The sequence below is a fragment of the Alexandromys fortis genome, unplaced genomic scaffold, assembly GCF_014885135.2.
Source record: "Alexandromys fortis isolate MF-2015 unplaced genomic scaffold, M_Fortis_MF-2015_v1.1 scaffold_13, whole genome shotgun sequence".
NCBI lineage: Eukaryota > Metazoa > Chordata > Mammalia > Rodentia > Cricetidae > Alexandromys > Alexandromys fortis.
In genome coordinates, this window is record NW_026067908.1 from 7,466,425 (window position 1) to 7,490,266 (window position 23,842).

At 42.5% G+C, this 23,842-nt stretch overlaps 1 protein-coding gene across 4 annotated transcripts in view; it reads right to left on the bottom strand.

Moving 5' to 3' along the window:
* Positions 1-2,105: 2,105 nt before the first annotated feature.
* The window catches only part of Fyb2 (FYN binding protein 2), a 106,381-nt gene continuing 84,644 nt past the window's right edge, over positions 2,106-23,842 (bottom strand). For 2 of the 4 annotated variants that reach the window (XM_050136339.1, XM_050136338.1), the window contains exons 10-20: positions 19,317-19,431; positions 19,191-19,231; positions 17,228-17,291; positions 16,134-16,232; positions 14,581-14,612; positions 12,834-12,894; positions 7,411-7,500; positions 5,843-5,936; positions 3,337-3,493; positions 3,219-3,252; positions 2,106-2,853 (exon numbers count right to left, since the gene is read on the bottom strand). In XM_050136339.1, coding sequence (XP_049992296.1) covers positions 2,841-2,853; positions 3,219-3,252; positions 3,337-3,493; positions 5,843-5,936; positions 7,411-7,500; positions 12,834-12,894; positions 14,581-14,612; positions 16,134-16,232; positions 17,228-17,291; positions 19,191-19,231; positions 19,317-19,431 — 800 coding nt within the window. In that variant the 3' untranslated portion in view covers positions 2,106-2,840. Of the gene's footprint in view, positions 2,854-3,218; positions 3,253-3,336; positions 3,494-5,028; positions 5,193-5,842; positions 5,937-7,410; positions 7,501-12,833; positions 12,895-14,580; positions 14,613-16,133; positions 16,233-17,227; positions 17,292-19,190; positions 19,232-19,316; positions 19,432-23,842 lie in introns of those variants that run through there. The other 2 variants (XM_050136341.1, XM_050136342.1) reach the window with 2 other exon arrangements.

The window sequence follows — 23,842 nt, forward strand, 5'->3', positions numbered from 1 at the left end:
GGGGAGTGGAAGGGAAAGCCTTGGCTGCACACGTTGACCTCCAGGGTGATTGGCAAGGGAAAGCCTTGGCCAATGTGCACTGCCTTCTGGAGTGACGACGATATGGCCCAAACCGTGGCGCACTCAAGCCGACTCTGAGGTGAGTGGTGGGACTGACGGCTCAGGCTACATTTTCAGTTTTATAACCATACTGTTTCCACTGTAGAAAGAGTTCAGAACGTAGCACAGGTGCTGGCATTTGGGTCTAAACATCCTGAAATCTCCCTCTTTTCTTTAATGTCCCACTCTGCTCAATAGCTGTATTTTCATGAGTTATACACTCTCATTTCTAGTTTTAGTCACTGTGTTCATGTAGAATCCTAGAATTCCTTCATACATTTTAAAATTTATTAGGACTTGCTTTGTGTTAAAAATGTGGTCCATTTTTAGGCTGCTGAAAATGTGTACTCTGCAGATGAAACAGTATGCAGATGTCTGTTAATTGAAGTTTGCTTGCTGCTATGTCCGTTTGACTGCTGGTGAGAGCAGGGTGCTGCAGTCACCATAGGCCTCTCTATCCAGCTGCCTCTGTTTAGTGAAACTAGGCGCACTGTTTGCACTGTTTGCCGAGTGCATGCTTAGACTTGCTCCTGTGATCAAAGTGAAGTGACCTTGGTGACCTCTTGGGACTGACTTCTGTTTTGAGTCTAATGTGTCAGGCACCAGTGGATGTACCTGCTTGTTTCTGGTTCCGTTTCCTTGTGATGACGTGCTAAGGCCATATTTGTCTTTTCCTGTGGAGGCTTATTTCCAAATGCAACAAACATGAGCCGTGTATTTTCTTAAGGGTTTTTTTTTTTTTTTTTTGAGAATTCTGAATGTGAGTACTGTAATTGTATCATTTCTGCTACCCCTATCCCAGTTCATGAGCTCTTCTGTAATCTCTCTCTCTCTCTCTCTCTCTCACACACACACACACACACACGGTACTGAGCCCAGTTAGTGTTCTTCCTATGTACATGTGTTTAGAGCTGACTCCTTGGGCTTGCATACCCTATCATGGAGCCTGTTCCTGTAGAAGATGGAGTCTCTCTCTCTCAGAAGCCATTAATTTCCTGTAGCTCATCTAGGCGAGGGGCCTTGTGAACTCCCCCTGATGAATATTGCAAAGAAGTCTTTTTTTTATCTCATAATCTATAGCCCTATTAACCATAAATCCCCCCCAAACACTGGCATTTCCTCTTAACCTAATCCTTGAATGGGTCCCCAGTCTTTAACGGAAGCCGTTTCTGCCATTTCCCACCAGGCCTACTGCATACCATTTGCCTGAATTTATTCACAGTCCCCAGGAAGAATATAGATTTTCCTAGTTTGTGTTATTTCAAGATCAAACTTTACTTATAGCAGCCAGTTCCCAAATAACTACATAGAGTTTTATTATTAATTATAAATACTCGATAGTTTAGGCTTGTTAACTGACTAGCTCTTCCAACTTAAATTTACCCATATTTCTTATCAATGTTTGGCTCGGTACCTTTCTTCAGCACAGCAAGTTCACTTTGCTTCTCCCCAGTCTCCTGGTGACTCCGCCTTCTTTATTCTAGAGCTCTCTTCCTTCCTACTGTTGGCCATTTAAGCTCTTTATTAAACAAGCAAGAGCAGCACGTCTTCACAGTGCACAAAAGATTATCCCACACATCAGTGCCACTTTCACAGTAACACCTTCCTCAGCCTGTCAGCCACTCAGTCCACGTATAGTGCTCACTACCTGTTTTATTCTCTAAGCGTTGACCTCTATAAATACCTCTGATTCATGAGTTCTAGAGTGAACATGGCTTTTATTGGTGAGCGCCATCTGGACCATGTAGGGGAAGATGGAAGAACATAGATACTTAAAAAAATTAGCTTTGAAGTAGAACGGATGAGGCTGCCAGAAAAAAACTACTTCCATCGTGCCTGCTGCTTAAGGAGATGGGAAGACTCTTCATACGTGTTTGCAGGTGCCCTGGAGGCCAGAGGAGGGCATTTCATTTGGAGTAACAGGTACTGTAAGCTACTGCATGTGGGTGCTGGGAACTGAACTTGGGTCCTCTAGAAAATTAGGAAATGAGCTTACAGTTTAACAGTTGAAAGCACATGTAGAATTTATTAACATACAGTGCATATCAGGTAGAATCAGAATGTTATTTACAGCTCTGCAGTTTCTATGTACTGTCATGTAAATGAAATACATTTGGACGTTTTGGGCACAGACAAGCTAATAATTTTCCCTATTTTAGGCAGTATGACGTTTTAACATGATACAGCATATATATGTCTTCCCATTTTTGTTAAATATGCTCAAACTCTTCTAAAAAATACTTCTGGTTGAATTTAGAAAAGAATATTTTTTTTCAGCAAACTTCCCTTCAGTAGTATTTATCTTCCATTCTTTTACTTTGGTTTAAAAACAAACAAATAATTATGGCTCAGGTTGGTTTTTGTTTGTTTGTTTAAAGTAACATGGTTGCATTATTTATTCCTTAGAATTCATATGAAATGTAGATGTGTCCTAACACTAGAAGTTGACTACACCATCTGCATAGCTCGCCGGCACCATACGGCAAGATGTCTAATTTGGGCTATGGCTCACTAGGCAAGTGCTCGCGCACCAACATTCTGTTTCTCATTCTCTCAAACCAGCAGTAAAATCGACATTGAAAGACAAACTTTTTCAAAGTAAAACCAACACTGACATGTTGAGGGTTTTCTTCTGAGTTTCTGACAGAAGTCTCCACGGCCCATCTCTTTTTGACACGGGAACTGGAAGTGTGCTGTGGGACTTGGGCACGTCCTGCCTTATGCAGATCTTCCTAATGGGGTCAGCCCTGATGCCTGGGATAGAAAAGAGAACATGCAAGCGTATGAACTAGATGGTCAATGGAACCATTAGGAGATTGCAGATGATTTTTAAAAACTGTTATGCAGAGCCCATTTGTAAACAGTTTGCCGAGTGCATTCAAGGCCAGTGATGCAGCTTCGTCTGATGCGGCTCCCGATAGTGCTGCATGGTTCAGTTTCAGTTTACTGGGGACAGGGTTTCTCTGTGTAGTCCTCTAAGTCCGCCTGATTCCCGAGTGCTGGGTTTAAAGACCTATGCCACCATGCCCAACTGCATAGCTGATTTCAAATAAACTCAGAAGTTCCTTTAAGACTAGTATACCTGGACTCATGACTGAATATAAAATTAAACAACTTACTTGAAGTGTAGGTGTTCAATGAGCACATATCCATCTGTAGAAACAAAGCTCACATTACTAACCTGAGATTTCTAGAGAAAATTCTTTAATATTAGAAAACAGTTCAACATGAACTCACATTTGCCTTTGGAATTGCGACATATCACTAGGTTTTGTTCAGTGGTGTCGATGACTTCCAGCTGTTCTCCAGGAGTTATTGGCAGATCAAATATTCCATTTCGTGAATTACTAGAGCATGCTACTGCTCTGTTAATGACCACAATCTCTTTACCATACTAAAATGAGAAATTATTATAGTAAGTTCATGCTTGCATGGTTATACCAGAATTAATGGAAGATACAATAGAGTAACCTTAAAATACAGGATGCTAGATACTAACAAAACAAATCATGGGGTATTATAGTGAAAGTTCTTTAAAATAATAGTAAAATCTAGGCCAAAACATTTGTCTAATGTGATTACATTTTAAAGCTGTTTTCACATCCACCGATGCATAATTGAACAAGTCCTGGTGGTCATGAACATACCCTAACTCCAGGTATGCTGAAACAGTAACAAAGCTACCTCCTAACTCAGGAGAGGAAACATTTAAACAAAGCTGTAGAGTTAGCTTCCTGTTTCAGGATGACGCTCCATCCTCACCTTTTCAGAGAACCATGTACTAAAATGGTGGTAGTCAGGTATGTGGGGAAATGAGTGTGTATGCTGAAGGACAGGCATTTGTGAAGGAGCAGTCCCTGGCGGGAAGTAGTTGTGAACCCACAGGATTGCTTCCCGATGAGCTGGCCTATGGATACTTCACCTTCTCCTGCACTGATCAGGAAAACAAAAACTCGGATAGGTAGCTTTGGTCACTGGTGTTTCCTTTAGCAGATTAGGATAATGTGTAAGGTCGTCTCCAACTACTAGCGCCACCTGTTACCCTCGCAAACCTCTAACTTCTCTTCCTCTCTCCAGGAATCCTCAGTGGTTTCATAAACAAAGCTTAAGTAGGTTGCCTTCAGGATGAGGTCCACATCTTTTTGGCTTGATATTCAGGGTCCTTTGCATACTGTCATTCCTTGTCCCTTAGTCTGTGTCCTTACTGAAACCTCAGGAAGCTCCAGGGTGCTTTGTAAACACACCATGCTCCCATCTCTTCAGGCCAGGCCTTTGCTCATGTGAGTGCTCTTTTTTGTTTTCTACTTGAAATACTCAGCTGCCAACAACCTCTGATATCTTTGTGACGGCCAAGAACAGCTTACTGCTGACTCTGTACTATTTCCTATTGGAGAATCCAGTAAACACACTGCCTTTTAAAAAGAAACTTAAAACGAATGTTCCTCACCTTTGCACCCTCAAGTCCTGTCAACAGTGAAAGACAGAGTATTTTTAATTTGAGCTGGATTGAATTGGCATTATTTTTCTAAAGCTAACTGGAAGTCCATCTCAGCTAATTAGGAATAGACTCATAGACATACAGAGGAGACTGGGTTTCTGTCTCATTTAGGGCAGTCAAGGCCAAGGGAGAAAGCCTTGGTAGATTATAGGGATCTTTTCAACTAGAGATTGCTATACTGTCGTTTTCGATCTAATCAAATAACATCCTAGTGTGTGGTGATTTCAGATAACAACTTATCAGCTTTGGCCAAGCAGATTGTATTCGCAGTTAATGTATTTATGTATGGTCTGTCTTATTTTTAGTTCACTTTCCAAACATTTGGGATGTTCATGAAGTGTGAGGTAGTGGTTCTCAGCTGTGCACATGGATGTGAGCATGAGGTGGTCTCTGTCCCCTAGAAGCTCCCAGTTTAGTATGATGAACTGTACCGGAAGTTGGTATTTAGGTTATCAGAAGAGCAATTTCTTTAAGCAGAAGTTTGAGCAGGTCTTTCTGGAATGAGAAGATGCCTCAACTGGGTCTTGATAAGTGAACACACCAGATGGAGAAAGGAGCAGGGGGATGTCAGATGTGGAGTGGACCAAGTCGGTGCCTGGAGGAAGGAGATGCAAGGTGAGGTAGAGGTGCAAGCTCTTTTAGAAACAGAATCATGAGCAGTTTGTTGCCAAAGCAGAAAGAGCAGAGACAGACTCTGAGGAGAGGAAACAAAGATTACCTGTGGCCATGACTTGAAGAAACTATCTAGAAACATTTCTAGTAGAGCCCTGACTGACAGAATTTGTCTCTCTTAATCCACGTCTAGCACTGGGATGGTGTTTGAAATGTTTACTGAGTTCAAAGTTCTCACTTTGGCAGCACATAGGATCAGGAAGGACCGGGCCAACTTGGGAGCACTGAAGGAAGGATGGGAGCTTGACATGCTGATTCACTCGTTCACTCACTAGGCTGTTGCTCAAATGCAGCACATCCAGCTGTACACTGGGCGCTGAAGTACGAAAGGGTCTTTTCTCATCCGCATTGCACACATGTGCTGGGGAGTGAGATCTGACTAGAGCTGTGAACCACATCTCTGAGGCTTTACCGGGTGGAATAGCAGGGTCCAAAGGCATGCCAATATAGGAACTTATCAGTCAAAGATCATATCTTTATCTTTGCATAGCTGAGACACAGCAAACTAACGGAACCTTTAAGAGTAGAACTTTCTAATTGTCTGTTAATTTTCACTCTCAGAAGAGAACATACCTGAAATCTTTCTCTGAAAAGTTTTTCTTCTTTTTCCATTCTATTCTTTTCTAAGTTGTGCTTCTTAGTTCTGAAGAAATTTCTGGGAGAAAAACTGGCAAGAAATGACATGGGTAAGGTAAAGTATAGCATACCAAAAGTTCTAAATTTGTGAGTCTCTGAAGTCATCCTGTCTCAGCATAAACTCAGTATTTTGTATATGTATAATTTTACATACTATATATATAGTATGACATTTCATCTGTCCCAACACGCTCCTCTACTAAAGCAGATTTTCATAATTACTGAAAATGGTAATACAATTATTTTCCATTTTATACAAACATATGTGTTTGTTTCCCAGTGCTGAAGATCTATACTGAAGGAACATTCTATCACTGAGCTATATCTTTAACAGTATTCTTGATAGCAAGCAAACATGAATTGAGATCAGTTTGGTATAGAGAGACTGTTGTGGCAAGGGGAGCAGTGGGAAAAGAGAAATAACGTGTCTCGTGGAGGAGTAGGTGATGTATTAATACAGAAAACACTTAGTACTTATTGGAAGAATAAGCTGTTCTAGAAACCATTATAAAAGAACCCAAGAATTGATCCATTGCCCTTCATAGACAATGATAGCCTCATAATTGCATATTCAAATTGAGAAGTTTATTAAGTCAGCTTAAGAAAAAAAGTACTGGAAAATTGTTTCCCAAAAAGATGGAATTTATGACAGATGAAACTGTTGGAAAAGGGGTCAGAAATGTTCCTTCCTGACATTGCATTTCCTTGATTTTTCTTTTGCAATGCTATGTAAACAGTTACGATATTTAATGTGAAAAAGAAAAAATATCATCTTTTCCAGTCTGAATACCTCTTTCCAAACTGGGAAAAAATAAACTTACGGGAGGGGCTGCCTTTGTCACTACGAGCTGTTTCCATTTGCTGTGGACAAATGTCTGACTTCTGAGATACCCTAGGAAAACCATTGGTTTCCTGATAGAGGCAAACCACACGCTATTTACTAAAGATTCCCCCAAGAAGTCTGTCAAAGTCCCCCATCCTACCTCATGCACAGCAAATGGGAAGAGGAGAATATAGCTAAGTAAGCACGGATGACATAGCGCACAGACCCTTCCGAAGCTGCCAGTGTAGTCCAGATCACACGAATGGCGGTTAGATCCCAAGCTGAAAGATTTCGATTCCATTCTAACCCTAACTGCGGTCACAACTAACCCACGTCGGTCAGTCCTAATTGGTGTTCTAGTCAAGCTCTGTCCTTCTGGAGGAATGCTGCTGTGGCCACAAAGACAGGAAGACTGAAAGGCCATCTTTGTTTGCTAAGGGCTACCTCCCATGCTTTCTTGTTTCTCATCAGTGGAGAGTAGGAAGGAGATTGAGATGAATGGAAGGAGCCGTGTTTTTATACCTTTGTCTTTCTTAATCCTCTCAGTTGTACTGTGAAGCTAGTGCTGCTAGTTCTCACTGCAGACAAGGAACCAGAAAATCAGACTCAAGGACTTGCCTAAGATCAGACTAGTAAGAGGTGGAAACTGAGCTGCAAAGTTGGGAGTTCACTGTGGCCTTACCTTTTGGATCCATTGCTGCTGCCCTTTTCCCCTTTATTCCCCTTTGATGTCAAAAACTTAGGCTTCCAAGTTTTTAGCTTATCTTCATCTCTGAGGAGAAAAATGTTTTGATCAAGTAAATTAAGATTGAACTAGTGTAGTAAACATTTACTACCCTCACATGCACACAATTAAAAACAGTTGTTTTTCTAAAATATAATTTTAGGTGTAAATAAAAATGAAATTTGTGGGGACATAGATAGGTTTGGAAAGTGTAATATTAAATAAGGTGACAAGACCTTGTTTTCTACCATGTGGATCCCAGTTCATGATGTGATATGTGTTTTAAAAAAAACATGCACGGAAAAGCAGATATTATAGAATGGTTGGAAATATTTGAGCATCTATTAAGTTTCCTACTGCTCATTTTATGTAAGATAACTCACTCCATTTTCATATGACTACTTGCTAAACCTCTGGCCACTCTAAGTTCTCCAAAGAAGGGAAAGGGATGACCAGAGAGCTGGACAACTTGCCATGGTGGCAGAAGAGGTTGTGCTGCCCAACATGGGTGCACATTTATGACTCCAGAGTCCATAGTCTTTCACCATGCTACTACTCCAACTACTCCAAAATGCCTCTTCTCTAAGTTACTGGGTTTTCCATCATTGATACGAGAAAGAAAGAAAAAAGGAAAAACAAAAGAGAATCTACTTCTACCAACCATCCAGATGTCTATAGTGCTGACATGCCTAAATACTTCAATAGCTGCCCTGGGAAGACTATAAACACAAAGGTACATGTCTGAGAAGCTTCACATTTTCATGGACGTTTTGTTATGATTCCCTTCAGAGTATGCAGTCTTGGGAACTGGACTCAGGGCTTGAATGTACAAAGTAAGCACTTTGTGACTTAAGTGTATCCCAAACCTCAAACTATGTGGCCTAGGTAGGCCTTGAACTTGCTACTCCTCTGCTACCAAGACCACCTTTCCTTCAGATTCGGGTCACAGGGTTCATCAGGAGAGGAAGGATTTAGCCCCTTTCAGGCAATGAAGGTGTGACTGAGAAGGTGCAAGGCCATCAGGACTTGGTGGAGACCTCCTCCTCAGTTTTACCACCTTTGGAGCCTGGAAGAAGGCTTTCGCCATCACTTCTTTTCTAACTGCTGCACGTGTGCTCAGTTGTCTGCCTCTACTCTGCCCACAGAAGGTGGGACTCGGACATAGTCCACCTGGGTCTACTACAAGTTGTGCACAATCCTAGGCACAGAACGGGGTTTAGCATGCGCTGTGTGTGAAACCATTTAAAAGGAGCTATAGCGTGAGTACAAAAGGGAGCAAGCAGGGCAAGCACCCATATCCAAGCTTATTCTCTCTACTAAGGCAATATATCCCAGTCTTTAAATGTTTTAGAGCAGCAGAAAGGAAGAAGAACTGGAAAATGCAGCTCTGTTCACACTGCAGCTAGGACAGAAGCAACCATGGAAGACAACAGAGAGCCTGGAAACAGACCTTCAGGTGCTGAGAACCTTGGTGTGACAAAATGGCATTGATGGGGAATCATGCAAAGGACATTTATCCATACAGAAGAAAACAACTGGTTATCCCTTCATTGTAAACACAAAATTCTAAAGATACTTGATGCTCCCTGGTGGTCTAGTGGTTAGGATTCAGCAGTCTCACTACCAAGGCCTGGGTTCGATTCGGGGTCAGGGAAGCCTCTACTGCAGGGCAATGGTGGCACATGCCTTTAAACCCAGTACTTGAGAGGCATAAGTAGAGGCAGGGGGATTCAAGGTCTAGGAGTTCAAGGCCAGTCTGGTCTATAGAGCTAACTGGTGCCAGGACAGCCAGGGATCCACAAAGAAACCTGTCTCAAAAGCCAAGAAGAAACAAAATCAGTTCAGGTGCATCTAAGGACAAAGTTTAAAAGGCAAAGCTATAACTTTTAGAAGAGTATAGGAAAATGTCAGATGAGCTAGGAGAAAGTTCTTTAGAAGATATAAAAAGCAATAGTAAAAAAAATGAAAGTTTAAAATATATTAAGAATTTAAAATCCTATTCTTTGGAAGATTAGAAATGAACTTGAAAAGGCTAATCAACAGTTGGAGAAGATACTGTGGGAACTGACAGGAATGTGGGAAAATAGCTGCGTCCAAACTCATTGTTTTAAAACCTAAGATGAAGAAAACTACCAGCAACCCAAGAGAAAAGCAATCAAAAGATACAACAGACTCCATAGGAGAAGGACGTGAGTGTGAGGACCGATGCTGAAGCTTGTTAGGAATGCCGGTTACTATAACGGTGTGATACTAACAAAAATGTCTTCTCTCTGTTCCGTGTGCTAACATGGGAGTCAATGCGAACCCTTATGTGCCAGGCTGGCACTTGTGAGTTTATACTCCACGTGTGGTCTGTATCCCCCTTCCAAGTGCAGACAGGATGCATCAGTCTACGTCTGTAGAAGTGCTGATCACAAAGTCACTCAGGAGCAAAGTACCGACCGACAAGAGAATAGATGAGTTCATGTGACACACACGTGCACAGTCTTAAAGAGCAGGAAAAATGAATTATGGTAGCAAAACAGTGGATCTGAGAAAAATCAGGCTCAGAATTCTATATAAAGGATGAAATCATTTTTATAATGAAACAGAATTTTTGTCATCTAATTCGATAAATCTGTTTTTGTCTTGAACAGGGAAGGCACTCACCCTGGGCGAGGCCAGTGAGCAGGCGAGGGGTATGCGCATGGTTATGGGGACAGGGTTGGCTTTATTGTACTTTATAACTTAATTTTACAAACAACTTATTTTTCAAGGAAAGGGTTTCATTCTTTTAACTTGGTATGACAGGTCTGTTATCTAAAAATTTCCTGCCTTCTAATCTCCTGTCATGCTACATTGGCTTCTTTTCTGATCGTATGCCTTTTGCTCCAACAAACTTTCTTTTGATTTTCTTTTTCAGACAGAGTCTTACTATGTAGTCCTGACTGGCCTGGGACTCACTGTATAGATCAGACTGGCCTCAGACTCATGGAAACCCTCCTACCTCTGCCTCTAGAGTGCTGGGATTAAAAGCACGCACTAACACACTTATTCCAGAAACTTTGCAAACACAGTGTGTTCCATGCATGTGGTTGTCCACCAACCTGCAGCCTCTGTATCTCATCTCTCCTCTTGCCCCCAGCCTCCACTTGTCAAACATTACAATGATGTTTCACTGCTTCAGTATAGATGCCAACACTCCAGCAGACACTAAAACTACCATCTTGAGAGTCCAGATTATTCTGAACAGTTCTATAACAAGCCCAACTTAACACAGTACATTTTTGAGTCAGGCCACATGACTGAAAGATCTGAAAGCCACAGGTGTAGGACCACAGAGTTCTGAGACTAAGAGAAAACAGTTAAGAAAATGGATTCTTGCAATTCTAAGGATAATGGTCTAATTAAAAGGGGGTGCCTAACACAATTAGATAAAACCTAAGCTAATATCAAAAATGTCTCCACGCTTACTATGACTCAGAAAAAAACTGACCTTAAAATATAAATTTTGATATGTCTATCATGACTATAATCGAAGTCTTAGGTATGGATAAGGGAACACTTCAAAAAAAAAAAAAAAGATGCCATCATGCCTGGGGTATCATACCTGTAACCTGAGCAGCTTGGGAGGTGAAGGCAGAAGTCCAAGGCAACCTCGAGCAATTTGTCAAAAGCCCAAGTAAAACAAGGGCTGAGTAGAGTGCTTTCCACACACCTATGTCTACTCTCAAATATTCCGGTCCAGCACAACCAACTGCAAACACAGAACTATAGGCTTGCATGTCCATTACTGAACAAAAATCACCACACACACACACCCAAAAACCTAGGCATTCTATCTTGTCTGAATTGCTTTATGCCCAATATCTGGCATAGAGTACATAATCAGTATTTGTTGAATGAATTAATGATGTTTGAACACTCGAAGGTTTGAAATGTTCGGCGGTTTTGGAGTTCAAGAGCCTCCCAGTGATGTAGAATGGAGAGAGCGTGGGGGAGGCCGAGGGGGCGCCTGGGGCAGTGAGAACTTCATTTTGAGAATGATGCATAACTGCTGAGGGTTCAAAGCTGGTGACTATATTTGTAGCTTTGAGACTTCAGAAAAACAAAGCTGAAATGGAAGAGAAATGGCGACTCGGGGACTTTTGCAGGAATCCTAGAAGCAAAAGTGGGAATTGTGGCTGTGTGGTGGGGGAAGAAGTGAGAACACTCGAAAAACATTAAAACAAGGACTTGGAAGGGCGGGCAGGAGATTGGAGGAGCTCGGGGATATAGCATAAGGATGACTGTGTTTCTAACTAACAGAGATTAGAAGAGAAGTTTGGACAAGAAAAATTGGTATTCTGCATTATTACAGACCTCCTGAGCTTAGATAGTGTTGCGTTGCAGGATTACTGGAACTCAGAAAAATATCTGACCTTAAAATATAAATGTTGATGTCTTGGTTATAATTGAATCTTGGATATAAGTGAGAGAACAGTAAAAGACATACAAGGTGAAGACTGGGGAATCACAGGCAGCAAGATCCCAGGTCCAAGGCCAGCTCGGACAACTTAGCAAAACCCTGAAAATGAAATAACTAAATAAAGGACGAGGCTGTGCAGGATGCTCGCTTAGCATACACAAAACCTGGCATCAATCCTTCTCCTGCAAAAAGGAAAAGCAAGAAGCGTACGAAGGGAGAATAGAGCTGTTACAGGACATCCGAAGAACATACAACACGCTAGGTGTGGATGGCTGACCCAGAACTTCCATAAAGCTTAAGGAGCCAAGAGGAGGAACATGAAATCGTTACCTGGAAACAGGGAGAGCAGGACCCTTTTCCCCTTTAAGGATGGCATAACCAAAATGTTAAAGCACTGTAGGAAAATCCAAGTATGGTATGATCTCAAGAATGTCTCTTGGGTTTGACAAAGGATTATTAGTGAGTTTACCAAGACCCCAGCACAAGTCCAAATAGAGTGAGAAGGGACAGGTAGATGAAAATGAAAGACCGCCATCACCGGCTGCTTGGTGGAGATGGGAAGGAAGAAGCCGTAAGGGGCACTGAGGTAAGAATGGCTTCCTTCCTACAGGTGACAGTGACTTAGACCTTGGAAACGGTTCTGTCAAACAGCCCGGGCTACCCTGTATTTTGCAGTGTACACAAAAGATTAGTAGTTAAACGTGTTGACAATTCCAAGTCTCCAGACTCAAAGATTAGAAACAAAACTACCCTGAAGCTCCTATGCCTTTGGCTCTGTACCACTGTTGGGATGCCTCTGTGTGTGGGGGTGTTTATTGTTTTCTCTTAGGAAATGTCTGTCCAGTCTCCCAGGATCTGGTTTGTAAATATATTTAACAAACCCCAGGCAGTGGCTGGTGCAAGCAGAGATGACCAGTGAAGTGAACTGTCTTACTTTGATTCTTTCTCGCTTGTGTCCACGTCGTCGTAGATGATGACGTCCTGAGACCCAATTCCTAGGGCACAGACAGGACCAAAAAAAATATACCTATGTTAGGTATGATTTATACACTCCAGCTTTCCACATTATACACAATGACCTGATTATCCAGATGCATCCTCAAGCCTGTTATCTGATTACAGAGACAGGCGGGAAGAAATTCAACAGAGGGAATAAAAAGCAGGGTGCTCTCTGATCGCCTGACCTGCATGTGCATGACATCAGCTTGATTTCGTTAAAATGGTAAGCTGTCCCCATTTTCTGGAACTGAAAAATAATTTACATTGCTAACATATTGAGAGGGCTTTTCTTAATATCCAGTGGGGGCGGGGATGGTAATGTCTTTGCTGATGCCTTCCTAACACATACAAAATTGTATTGGTTGGAAGTAATTGTCCCTTTGCAATATTACTGTATTACACTGAGTCTGAGTTAATACAGAATCATAATGAGACATTTCCAGCTCGTAATGTTCACACTGCCATGCAGTATAGAATTCCATGATTTTCAGATGGTTCGCCATCTGAACAAGTCTGGGACAGTCTGATATACTCACGATCCATGTTCAATCATCCACAGTCACTCTTAGTTCTACTAATTTATCTCAATACCTTTAAGCTTTGGGGGGGGTAGAGTTCAATATCACTTATTTTGGTGCTTTAGGAAAGAAAATTTAAGACATCAAATCTGTTTGGATTTTAGAGTGTTTGCATATATACAATGAGATATGTAGAGACAGTATCTTGGATATAGCAGCCAAATATAATCTTGAAATTAGTATAATGTTCCATATACACTTAATACACATATCCCAATGGTAGTTTCATACAGTAGTTTACTGTGCCTGCCATGAGACACACCTGTCACATGAAGTCAGGTATAGAATTTTTCAATTATGGTAGTAATAAAGTTTCAGACTTTGGAGCAATTTGGTTTGTGGATTTGAGGATTAGGGGTAATCTATAAGATGCATTCATACTTCAAGTTGCCTCTAACACTTTTTTATGACACTGTCTGGGAGAGCTGCAGTTTTATCATGTCTGTAGTAACCTTTGTTATTTGGTGTGGCAGCTTATACTTCTGAACTAGATGCTTGAATCACTAGGTCACAGTTACAAACGGAAGTAACTTTCCTGCTAGTGCCCGTGAACCTAAAACAATGAACAAAAGGCACACAGCTCTCTGTTGTTGACAGATCCCGGGGACTGGACATGTATCGAGTGCCGTGTCAATACATGATATCCTTTATGTCAGCCATTGTGGTGACTTACACAGCGTTGTTTTAACAGCATAGTAAACAGTGTTCCAGTAACCTGTTCCTTTTCAGTTAGTGTGCAGCCTGCAGCATGTCCATACTCAGTTCACCATGTTTTAATCTGGCTATCAAATCCACCAGAGGTATGCGGACCAATACAGAATGTCTAAGATTCATAGTCAGAGTCTTGGGGACAAACCCCAATCACAACGCTCAGATGTGGGTCCTAGAGCCTCCTATAAAAACATCAACGTCTGCTTATGGAAGCACCAGAAAAATGTTTCTCATCTCTCCAAAGCAGGAAGTGCCATTGTTTTAAGATATTCTAATGGCTCCAGTTGTCACTGGGGAAGCAGGAAAGATTACCAATGCTCTTCTGCTGCCCCCTAGCACACCAGTCCTAAAGACAACAATATCAGTGGACAACATCAAATAAACGCTACTTACCTAAGTCAGGCAGTGACATAGAAAATCCATTGCTAATGGAGAAAAGACAAAAAAGGTCAAGGAACAAAGTTATGCACAATTATCAGATATATCCAAAATGCCATCCTGACGGCAGGTGCCCTAGTCCAGATGGTACTGAAGAGACCCTTGCAGCTCTGTTCTGATTGGCTCTACTCCATTCCAAATGAGCACTTGCATTCCTGTGGACTGCCTGTAACCCGCTTGCTAATGAGAACACTCAGGCTGCCTTGGAATCTTCTACGATATAGTCAGATCTACTGAACGAGTGTGAGGATTGAAGAGAAAGAACAGTGTACAGTGTACAGGTGAACTAATTCATGGGGACTCCACAGACTGCAGCTCATCTGTGTTTTATAAGCAAAAGGAAGATGGCCCCAGAGAAACCCAGGTCCGGTGGAAACATAAGATGGCAAATTTCTCAGTGGGAGAGGACATGTAGCCCAGCTAGATTTATTTCTCCTCTTCTCTCATTGCTTAAGAGGTCATGTGGAAAGAGATGTGTGATAAGAAAAGGGAAAGGAAAGATATAGAAAAAAAGAAAAACCTATTTATTTGATGCCTTTAATTTAAACTCAGAACTACAGGTATTTTTTTTAGGATCCGTGAGCCGTTATGCTGGGCGAGTAAGATGATTGGATAGAGTTTCTGTCCTGAAGGGAGACAGAAAATCAAATCATAGTCTCTTCTGCTGTCCAGACTGACTAAGATATAGTGCTCACACTCCTGTCCATCGGATCTCTCAGGAGATCTAGTTCTAGCAGACGACTGGACTTAAAATCACAAAATTCCAAGGCTTTGTAATTGGGAAGAACCTTAGAGGAGAATAGTTTCAGTCCGCCTCAGTGCAGGTGATGATCTTGGCAAATTATTTTCTAGTACTCTTTAGTACATCTCTAGACCTGTCTGTGTTGATATCGTGCAGAGACCTGTCCCCAGAGATCGTCTAGTCCCCTTCCGTTGCACCCACGAGGGACGCACGGTCCCGTGAGCATGAATGGAAGAAAATCCCGTCTCTGTCACTGCTGGTTAATTTGGAGCCTAAGACTAATAGTGGAGGTTACATGGGGACCGGATCTCTCTTAAGTCCGAGATTTTAAGATACACCGGCCATTCAGCAGACCAGGTTCTCCCCGCCCACATGATACCCGGATTGCTGCTTTCAAAAGAGGCAAAGTAAACATGGATGTGTACACATGTAAGATCACTGGAGATTGTGGAGCCAAGAGGACATGAAGACTGCTGGAGAGCGTGTGGCCAAGAGGACACGAAAGGATACAGCTACTAACATAATGATTCGTGATTACGACATGAGGGGCTGAGGACGGCTACAGACTTTTTATTCTGGATCTTGCTTGCCTATACAGTAACTTTTTTCTCATGAGTTTTTTAGGGTGTCATGTGCTGGGGCCTTTATCGTTGTGGACTCTGACGCACTTGTCACCGGTGCTGAGACTCGGATAGGAAACAGCAACCATCCGTCTGCAAGTCAGTGTTGGTGATAGCCAGGAGGAAAGGCTAAAGGGACTGCTTACCTGACGTTTTCTCTCGACTTGGCTTTCTTCATCCTGAATACGCCCTTCTCTTTCCTGAAGAGCTGCTGCAGTCTTCTCAGCGCTGCCCTTCCATCTACACTGAGAGGAACGAGGAGATAAAACAGCATGGCATTTGAGGATTGGGACAGAGTGCTGTAGATTATCAAGGACCAGAACGCCAGTCTCACGTCCAAAGGAGACTCCCTTGAGGAAGGACAAGGGAAGGCCTCAGCAATAAGGAGTGAGGTCTGCTGAGATCCTGATATGAGAGAGTAATTATAAATAATTATAAATAGTGTTCATTTTTGTAGAGATTATGAAGTAAAATTTTCCTTTCCGAGGAGAAAATAACTTGGGGAAACACTCACTCCAAATGGGGCTAGGGACACCTTGGAGAAGTGCCAGCTCCAGGAATTGCCATCTCTGGTCCTTAACAAAGTCTCCAGTAACCGAGTGTACAGCTGCGGTAATGTACCGATGGGCCAGCTGATGCCGAAATTCTCAACATCCTTTTGGCTTAGGAGGATGGAGTCAAAAGGGAGTTCACCCACATAACCAGCCCAGTATCACTGTGCCCTCAGTTCCCAGACTCCTCACTGTGACTATGCTCTTTGCTTTACCTTGCTCTCTTTAGGTGAGACTGGCCAATGTTGACCATTTGAACAAACATCATTTGCAATACCAGTGAGTAAGTTGCAAATCCCGGAGTCGGTCTGACTAACTCACAAAGACCAAAGCTAAGTTACATTTATTGCTTTGATCCTGGAAAAGCAATTATAAAGTCAAGACAAATTCTATTGTTATTTGCTTCCCCTGTCTCAAATACTTCTTAACAAGCAAAAGCTCTTTACTCTTGAAAATGAATATTTTTCTCAAAGGAGAAAGCAATAAATCTTCAATCTTATGATGTATGATTGCACACACTGATGAATATGCTGCCAATGACAATGTAGTATTTCAATAGCTTATCACCAGTCCACATAATCTTCCTTCAAGGATGGTCGTGGGAGAAGGGGCTACGCCTTAAACCCAGGCTTACTAGGTAAACAGGAAACATAATTAGCCTACAACTTAAACCTAGGAAAGAAACTCACTCTGGCTTTTGGTCATTATTCTTTGTTTTGTAGATGTCTTCATACATTTCTTCACTATTTTCTTCTGAAACCAAAGAGCACACAAACAACAATAACAAAGCACTGTGAACTGCCAAGTACTTTCAACTCTCTCTAGTTAAGTCATTTTTGTTGCAATATATGCCTGTTTTCATAAGCACGTGGTAAAAATTCATAAGCATCTCTAGAGCTCTGTAGACTCGAGAACTGGACATGTCTTCTGCGTGTGATTCCATGTGGGCTCTGGTTCAGCCAAAGGCAGCTGGTTTCTCAACAGACACATTTCTTTCCCCCTCTTCCTTCCCACAGTTAGCGCACAACAGCTGTCATCTTCTGTGCGTGAGACAGCGTGCTACACACTGGGGAAACAAAGGAAAGCCCACGGATACTGAAGAATGTCTCCCTTTGCACCAGCCTAACGCGTAAGATTAATATACACAGATTGTAAGGTTAACATATGCAGGTTGTAGCCTGGAAATGGAGTCCAGAGGAAACGGTATTGGGTTCAACGTATAACTATTAAAGTTTCAAACTTGACTGGAACACATTGAGCATGTGGAGTTCTGGAACTTCTCTCATTAAAAAGTGAGCATTGTATGTAGATATATCTCTTTTTTGAAAGCATAGCAAGTCAATAAAAGTTGAAGGTTATTGTCTTAGTGTGTTCATGAAGCTATCAATAAAGTTGAAGGTTAAAAAAAGTGAGTATTGAATTTAATGTTCTCTAAAGTTATTCCTATGTGTCAAATTTCTGGATTTTAAGGAGCAATCCCTTAAGGAGAATAGTATTTGATTAGTCTCTGTGTGTGTGTGTGTGTGTGTGTGTGTGTGTGTGTGTGTGTGTGTATGATATTACAAAGAGAGAGACTCTCACTCTTCAGCCCAGGCTATCCTGGAACTCACTTTGTAGGTCTAAGCAGGAAATGGGAAAGAAGATAGAAGAAAAGGGAAAAAGAAGGAAGGATAAACAAAATTATGGATATCTTTTAAAAAAAGAAGATATGAAAACCTGCTATTTTATAAGTTATTAGAAAATACTACCTAAAAACTAAGTGTCCTCTGTAGTGGTTTGAGAATAGCCCCAGAGGTCCGTATATTTGAATGCTTAATCACCAGGTATTACTTTAAATAGGGATGGGTACCTGCAAACACCTTTCGGATGGCAACTGCAGAGGCAGAGTTGGTAGGGGAAACCTCTTAAGGAGAAAACTCAACACAGTGTGAGATGGAGCTACACAGACATAAGAGAGAGGGGAGGCCAGCCAAAGCCTTCAGGTCCGTGGTCCTTAACCTGTGGGTCATTCCCGTTCACCACAGTCACTTATCAAATATCCTGCGTATCAGATATTTACGTTATAATTCATAATAATAGCAAAATTACCATTATGGAAATAATTTTATGGTTGGGGGTCACCAGAACATGAGGACCTGTAGTAAAGGGTCACAGCATTAGGAAGGTTGAGAATCACTATTTTGGGCTATATTGATATTGATATTAAAAGCACTAGGAAGTTGGGTCTACATGCTCTGCAGAGGACCCAAGTTCAGTTCCCACACCCACATCAAGTGGATAAAAAAAATCCTGAAACTCCGGCTCCAGGGAATCTAACACAGCTGGCCCCTACGGACACCTGTGCATTCATGCACATACTCCCTTACCCCCCTTTCACGTAATTAAAAATTAATAAGTACTAGGAAGCCTGGATAGTATTTTAAATAAAATCATACACCCTTTATCAGTCTTGTGCAGTGAATTCGCCCCAAAGAGCGATTTCATGTGGAGAAGCTTCTGCCACAAGAGCACCACTCCCTCCTCTAAACACGCCTCCGCACCACTGCCCTTCATCTCAACGTTCAGTTCTTAATCTCTGAAAATGTGTGCAAATAAAAGCCCATGGTCGCCTCGCAGCCCCAGAAGGACTCTGCCATGCCGGCCAGCACTTACCGCTGTCGGAGGTGAATGAACTGGAGAAGTCCCACTTTGGTCTGTGAAGAAAGACACAGACTGTTAAACACTGCACCTCCAGAGTCTCACCACGCCCCTGCTCCTGGGAGGTCAGGGCCCACTTACAGATCTTCTCTGGAGCACCCCACATCATCGTACATCTTCTCTGAAGAGGAATTTGATCTAATGGTGCTTGGTCTTGGGGTTTCTTTGGTCACCTCCAAAGCCTCCACATACCCACCTGTAAGGAAAACAGGAAGGCTGAGGCAGTGTCACCGGCTGTTAGAAATACATCTGCTCCCATCCCTGGAGGAGCAACAGCAGGGAAAGGCAGACTGAGGGTGATGACGCGGGACTGCAGTCGGGGTATGTGTTCCCCTGGGCTCATGTGTCCACTCTTCTGTCTTCAATGGAGATACCATTTTGTTACATTCTGGAAACTTCAGGAGGTGGAGCCTGCTTATAGGAAATAGGTCAGCAGGGGGTAACCCTTTAAAGGCTATTTCTTACCCCTTCTTTGGTCTCGGCTTCCTGCCCACCAGGACCTACCCCTTCCCCCATATACTTCACCACCATGATGCTCTGGCCCACGGCAGCCCTAAAAGCAGCAGAGCCAAGGACTGGGGAGTAAAACTACTGGCGCAAAGCAAACTTTCCTCTGCCCTGTCACTTCGTCACCGTGCCAACGAAACCAGCCACATGGTCTGCGTGACCTGTACAACTCCCTGAAGTTGGGGATAACTTGTGGAATATTATTTTAAGATGTGTTACATTTGTTTATGCTGTGGAACATTTGTTTTCATGTGCTACATTCTTTTACATTGTGTTTAAGTCTGTGAAGCTGTGTTACTTCTGTGTTTAAAACACCCAATTGGTCTAAAAAAAAAAGAGCTGAACAGCCAATAGTGAGTCAGGAGAAAGGACAGGTGGGGCTGTCAGACAGAATACATAGAGGAAGGGGCAAGACAGATCAAGGAGCAAGAAAGCGAGAGAGATGGAGTGAGAAAGGAAGGGACCTGTCACCCAGCTACACAGTCAGACATGGAATAAGAAGGAAAGAAAGGTATAAAGAAATAAAGGTAAAAGCCTAGAGGCAAAAGGTAGATGGGATAAGTCAAGAAAAGCTGTCTAGAAGCAGACTAAGCTAAGGCCTGGCATTTATAAGTAAGAAAAGGCCTCTGTGTGTTTATTTGGGAGATGGCAGGCGGGCCCCCTAAAAGAGTAGTAAAAGAGCCAAAAGAGTAAAAGCAACCAGCAACAGTAACTAACGGCCCCTTCTATGTGGCTATGTAAGGATCAAGTGTATATTCACAAAGAGCACCAATTCCCCAGCAACCCAAAGCTCTTCCCCAACGTAATGGCTCTTCCTGTTGCTTCTGATCTTCTGTGTTGAAGTCCTTCAGCTCTGGAGATTTTCTCTACTGTCTAAATTGCCTTTTCTGGTTTTTTAAAAAATAAATTTATTATGTATACAATATTCTGCCTGTGTATATGCCTGTTGTCCAGAAGAGGGCGCCAGACCCCATTACAGATGGTTGTGAGCCACCATGTGGTTGCTGGGAATTGAACTCAGGACCTATGGTAGAGCAGGCAATGCTCTTAACCTCTGAACCATCTCTCAAGCCCCCTTTGGTAGTTTTTTTCTTTCTTAAAGTTTCTGAAGCTAATCGAACACATGCTGACATGTATTATTAAGCACAGAATTAACTAGGCAATAGCATGCTGATCTGAACAGTCTGCAGGGATTGTTGGCACAGGTAGCCAGCCTGATAGAAGCAGGGAGTTCTCAGCTGTAAACTTGTCATAAGCATAAAATGCCACCTCGTCATCAGCTTGTGTACCTTCACAGTTAGGCTGTGGCTGACTCGGAGTTATTTTCATTTCAGACATGAACCACTTATCATAAGAAGTGTATCTAAAAATATGCAACGAGCAAAGTGACTGGTATCTATTAATTAAATGAGCCAAATGAGAAGATTTTATCCTATTGCAAGAAGTATGTGACCCTCAAACTATTTCAAAGAGGGGCAGTTCCCAGAGGAAGGTGGCTTACCTTTTCTAGGGAAGTTAGTAGAATAGTTTCAGAAAAAAAGAGAGGCTAAGCACATAGCTGGGCACTTTCACTTTCTCTTTAAAAATGTATTTATTATACTTCATAGGTTTTGAGCATTTTGCCTACACATACGTGTATATCTCACATGTGGACCTGGTGCCTGTGGAGGCCAGAAGAGGGTGTTGGGTCCCCTGGCACTGGAGCTGTGGATGACTGTGACATACCTTGTGGGTGCTGGGAACCAAGCCCACATTCTCTGAGAGACCAAGTGCTCTTAACCACTAAGCTGTCTTTCCAGGAGCCTCCTTTTCTTAATCTTTCTTATTGGCTCATGAGAAGCATTATGGAATCGTCCACAAATGTGTATCTTCAACAGACAATTCCAGTTCCACCATAATCTTTCATGCCATTTCCAATTGATTATTCCAGGCATATTGGATTTCAAACCAATCCCATGATTTCTTTTTTTTTTTAATTTTTAGTCTTTAAATCTACACTTTCTCTAAAATGGTCAATAATACTTTTCCTATTGCTCAGGTGCCTCAGGCCCCAAGTTTTGGAGACACCCTTGATTCTTTCCTTCCGTAACTCACATCTAGTCAACACTTGCCTGTCATCTAACAAGGTTTTACAGTCAATCCAGGCCACTTCCACAGTCCAGCCACAGAGCCCTCCACCAACTTCTCACCTAAATTACTACGATAACAACCGATCCCCTGACTCAGCTTATACCCTATCTGTTCTCAGCCATGCTACTCTTTGCAACACAACTCTGATCATGACTGTTTTATGTGTTGCAAGTTCTCGATGGTTAAAAAAGCAATTGTACTGAGAGCAAAGGTCAAAGCTCTGGCAGGGATTCCTAAAAGCCTGTGCTGGCCCTCCCCCACTCACTACTCCCTCCTGTTCCAGTCACAGGGACCTTGCTGTTCCTCCGGGGCCTATGATCAGCTCTGACCCAGAAGAACTTGCTCCCCTGTCCTTTCTCCTCAGAGTCTTATATCAGATACACCTGTGCCTCCGCTATTTTTATTGCTATGACAAAGCACCTGACCAAAGCAGTTGACAGAAGGATGAGGTCATTTGGCTCGCAGTCCACTATGGCAGGGAGGTCATGACAGCAGGGGCCTGGGGTGGCTGGTCTTGGCGCCTGCAGTCAGCCAGCAAAGGGAGCTGACTGCTGTGACTTTGCTTGCTTTCTCTTCTTTCCCGTTTATATTCAGTCTAGAACCCTAGAATGGGGGAGACCCACAGGCTGGTGGGTCCAGCCTTCCGAGCTCCATCCCTTGGGAAATTCCCTCACAGACACATCAAGAGGTGTGTCTTCTGTGTGACTTTAAATGCCGTGGACGGGTAGGACCAACTATTCCTTCTGGATTGACTTGAGGCCTTAGAGGTCATCTACGGACACATTCAACGTCCATGACCTCCTTAACGTCCTCTCCTTCCTTTCTTTATATTATTTGCCTTCATTTCATATAAAAATATTTTATTATTTTTGTTATTTTGTTATTTTTGTCTGCCTCATTGGATCAGAAAGCAACCCCGATGGGGAGTGGGGTTCTTTATTACTACAGGTAAGTTGTTCAGGAGAGTGCACTGCATTGCAGCCTTCTGTGCAGGCCATGTGTGCAGTTGATCTTATGGGCATCTGTCATCTTGTCTACCTACCCGCTCCCTCCGCATGGACCCTTTGGTCTTCCTGCTAGTGTCTTTTCACATGAGAGAGAGAACATGATTAATTCCTTGAGTCTATCTTTCTCAGTTCCTCTTCCAATTCCATCCATTTTCCTGCAAATAGTAATTCCATTCTTCATGTGCATGTATGTGTACAGGGAAGACAGCGCTCAAACTCGGGGGTTGTTCCTCAGGCTCTGTCTGCCTTGTTTTTAAGAGACAGACTTTCTCACTGGGCTGGCCAGTGAGTCCCGGAGATCTTGCTGATCCCTGTCACGTGCTGGAGTTATAAAGCATAACACCGTGCCTGTTTTTGTTGTTTCTATTTGTGTAAACACGGGTTATGGAGATCAAATTTGAGTTTTCATGCATACCAAGGCATGATATTTACTAATGGAGTCCTTTCCCTATCCTCTGCTTCTTAATAGCATAAAACTCATGCGTGCATGTGTATGTGTGTGTGTGTGTGTCTGTGCACGGGCATGCCCATGAGCGTGTGTCCCATTTTCTTTAGCTATTCTCCTGCTGAAGGTGACTCTATAACTTGGCTATTTTGAGTGGTGCTCTGATAGACTCAGGTGGGCTGACTTAGCTCCCCAGCTTCATACACTCACTCCAGGCATAGCTGTGTCATGTGGCTGTTCCATTTTTAGTGTTTTTGAAAGACGGTCACATTGATTTCCATAGCAACTGCCCTGATTCCCATTCCCACCAGCAGTTTAAGGGTCCTCTCCACATTCTTTCTGGCTCTTGTTTTCTTCCCTTGTGATGGCCACTCTGGCTGGGTGAGATGGACTCTCAGCATAGTGCTGATTTCCATTCTTTGATGGCTGATGAAGGCAAATGTTTTTCCATGAAATTGCTTGTACTTCTTTTGAGCAGTGTCTGCTGTAGTCATGTACTCACTCATTGAATTATTTGA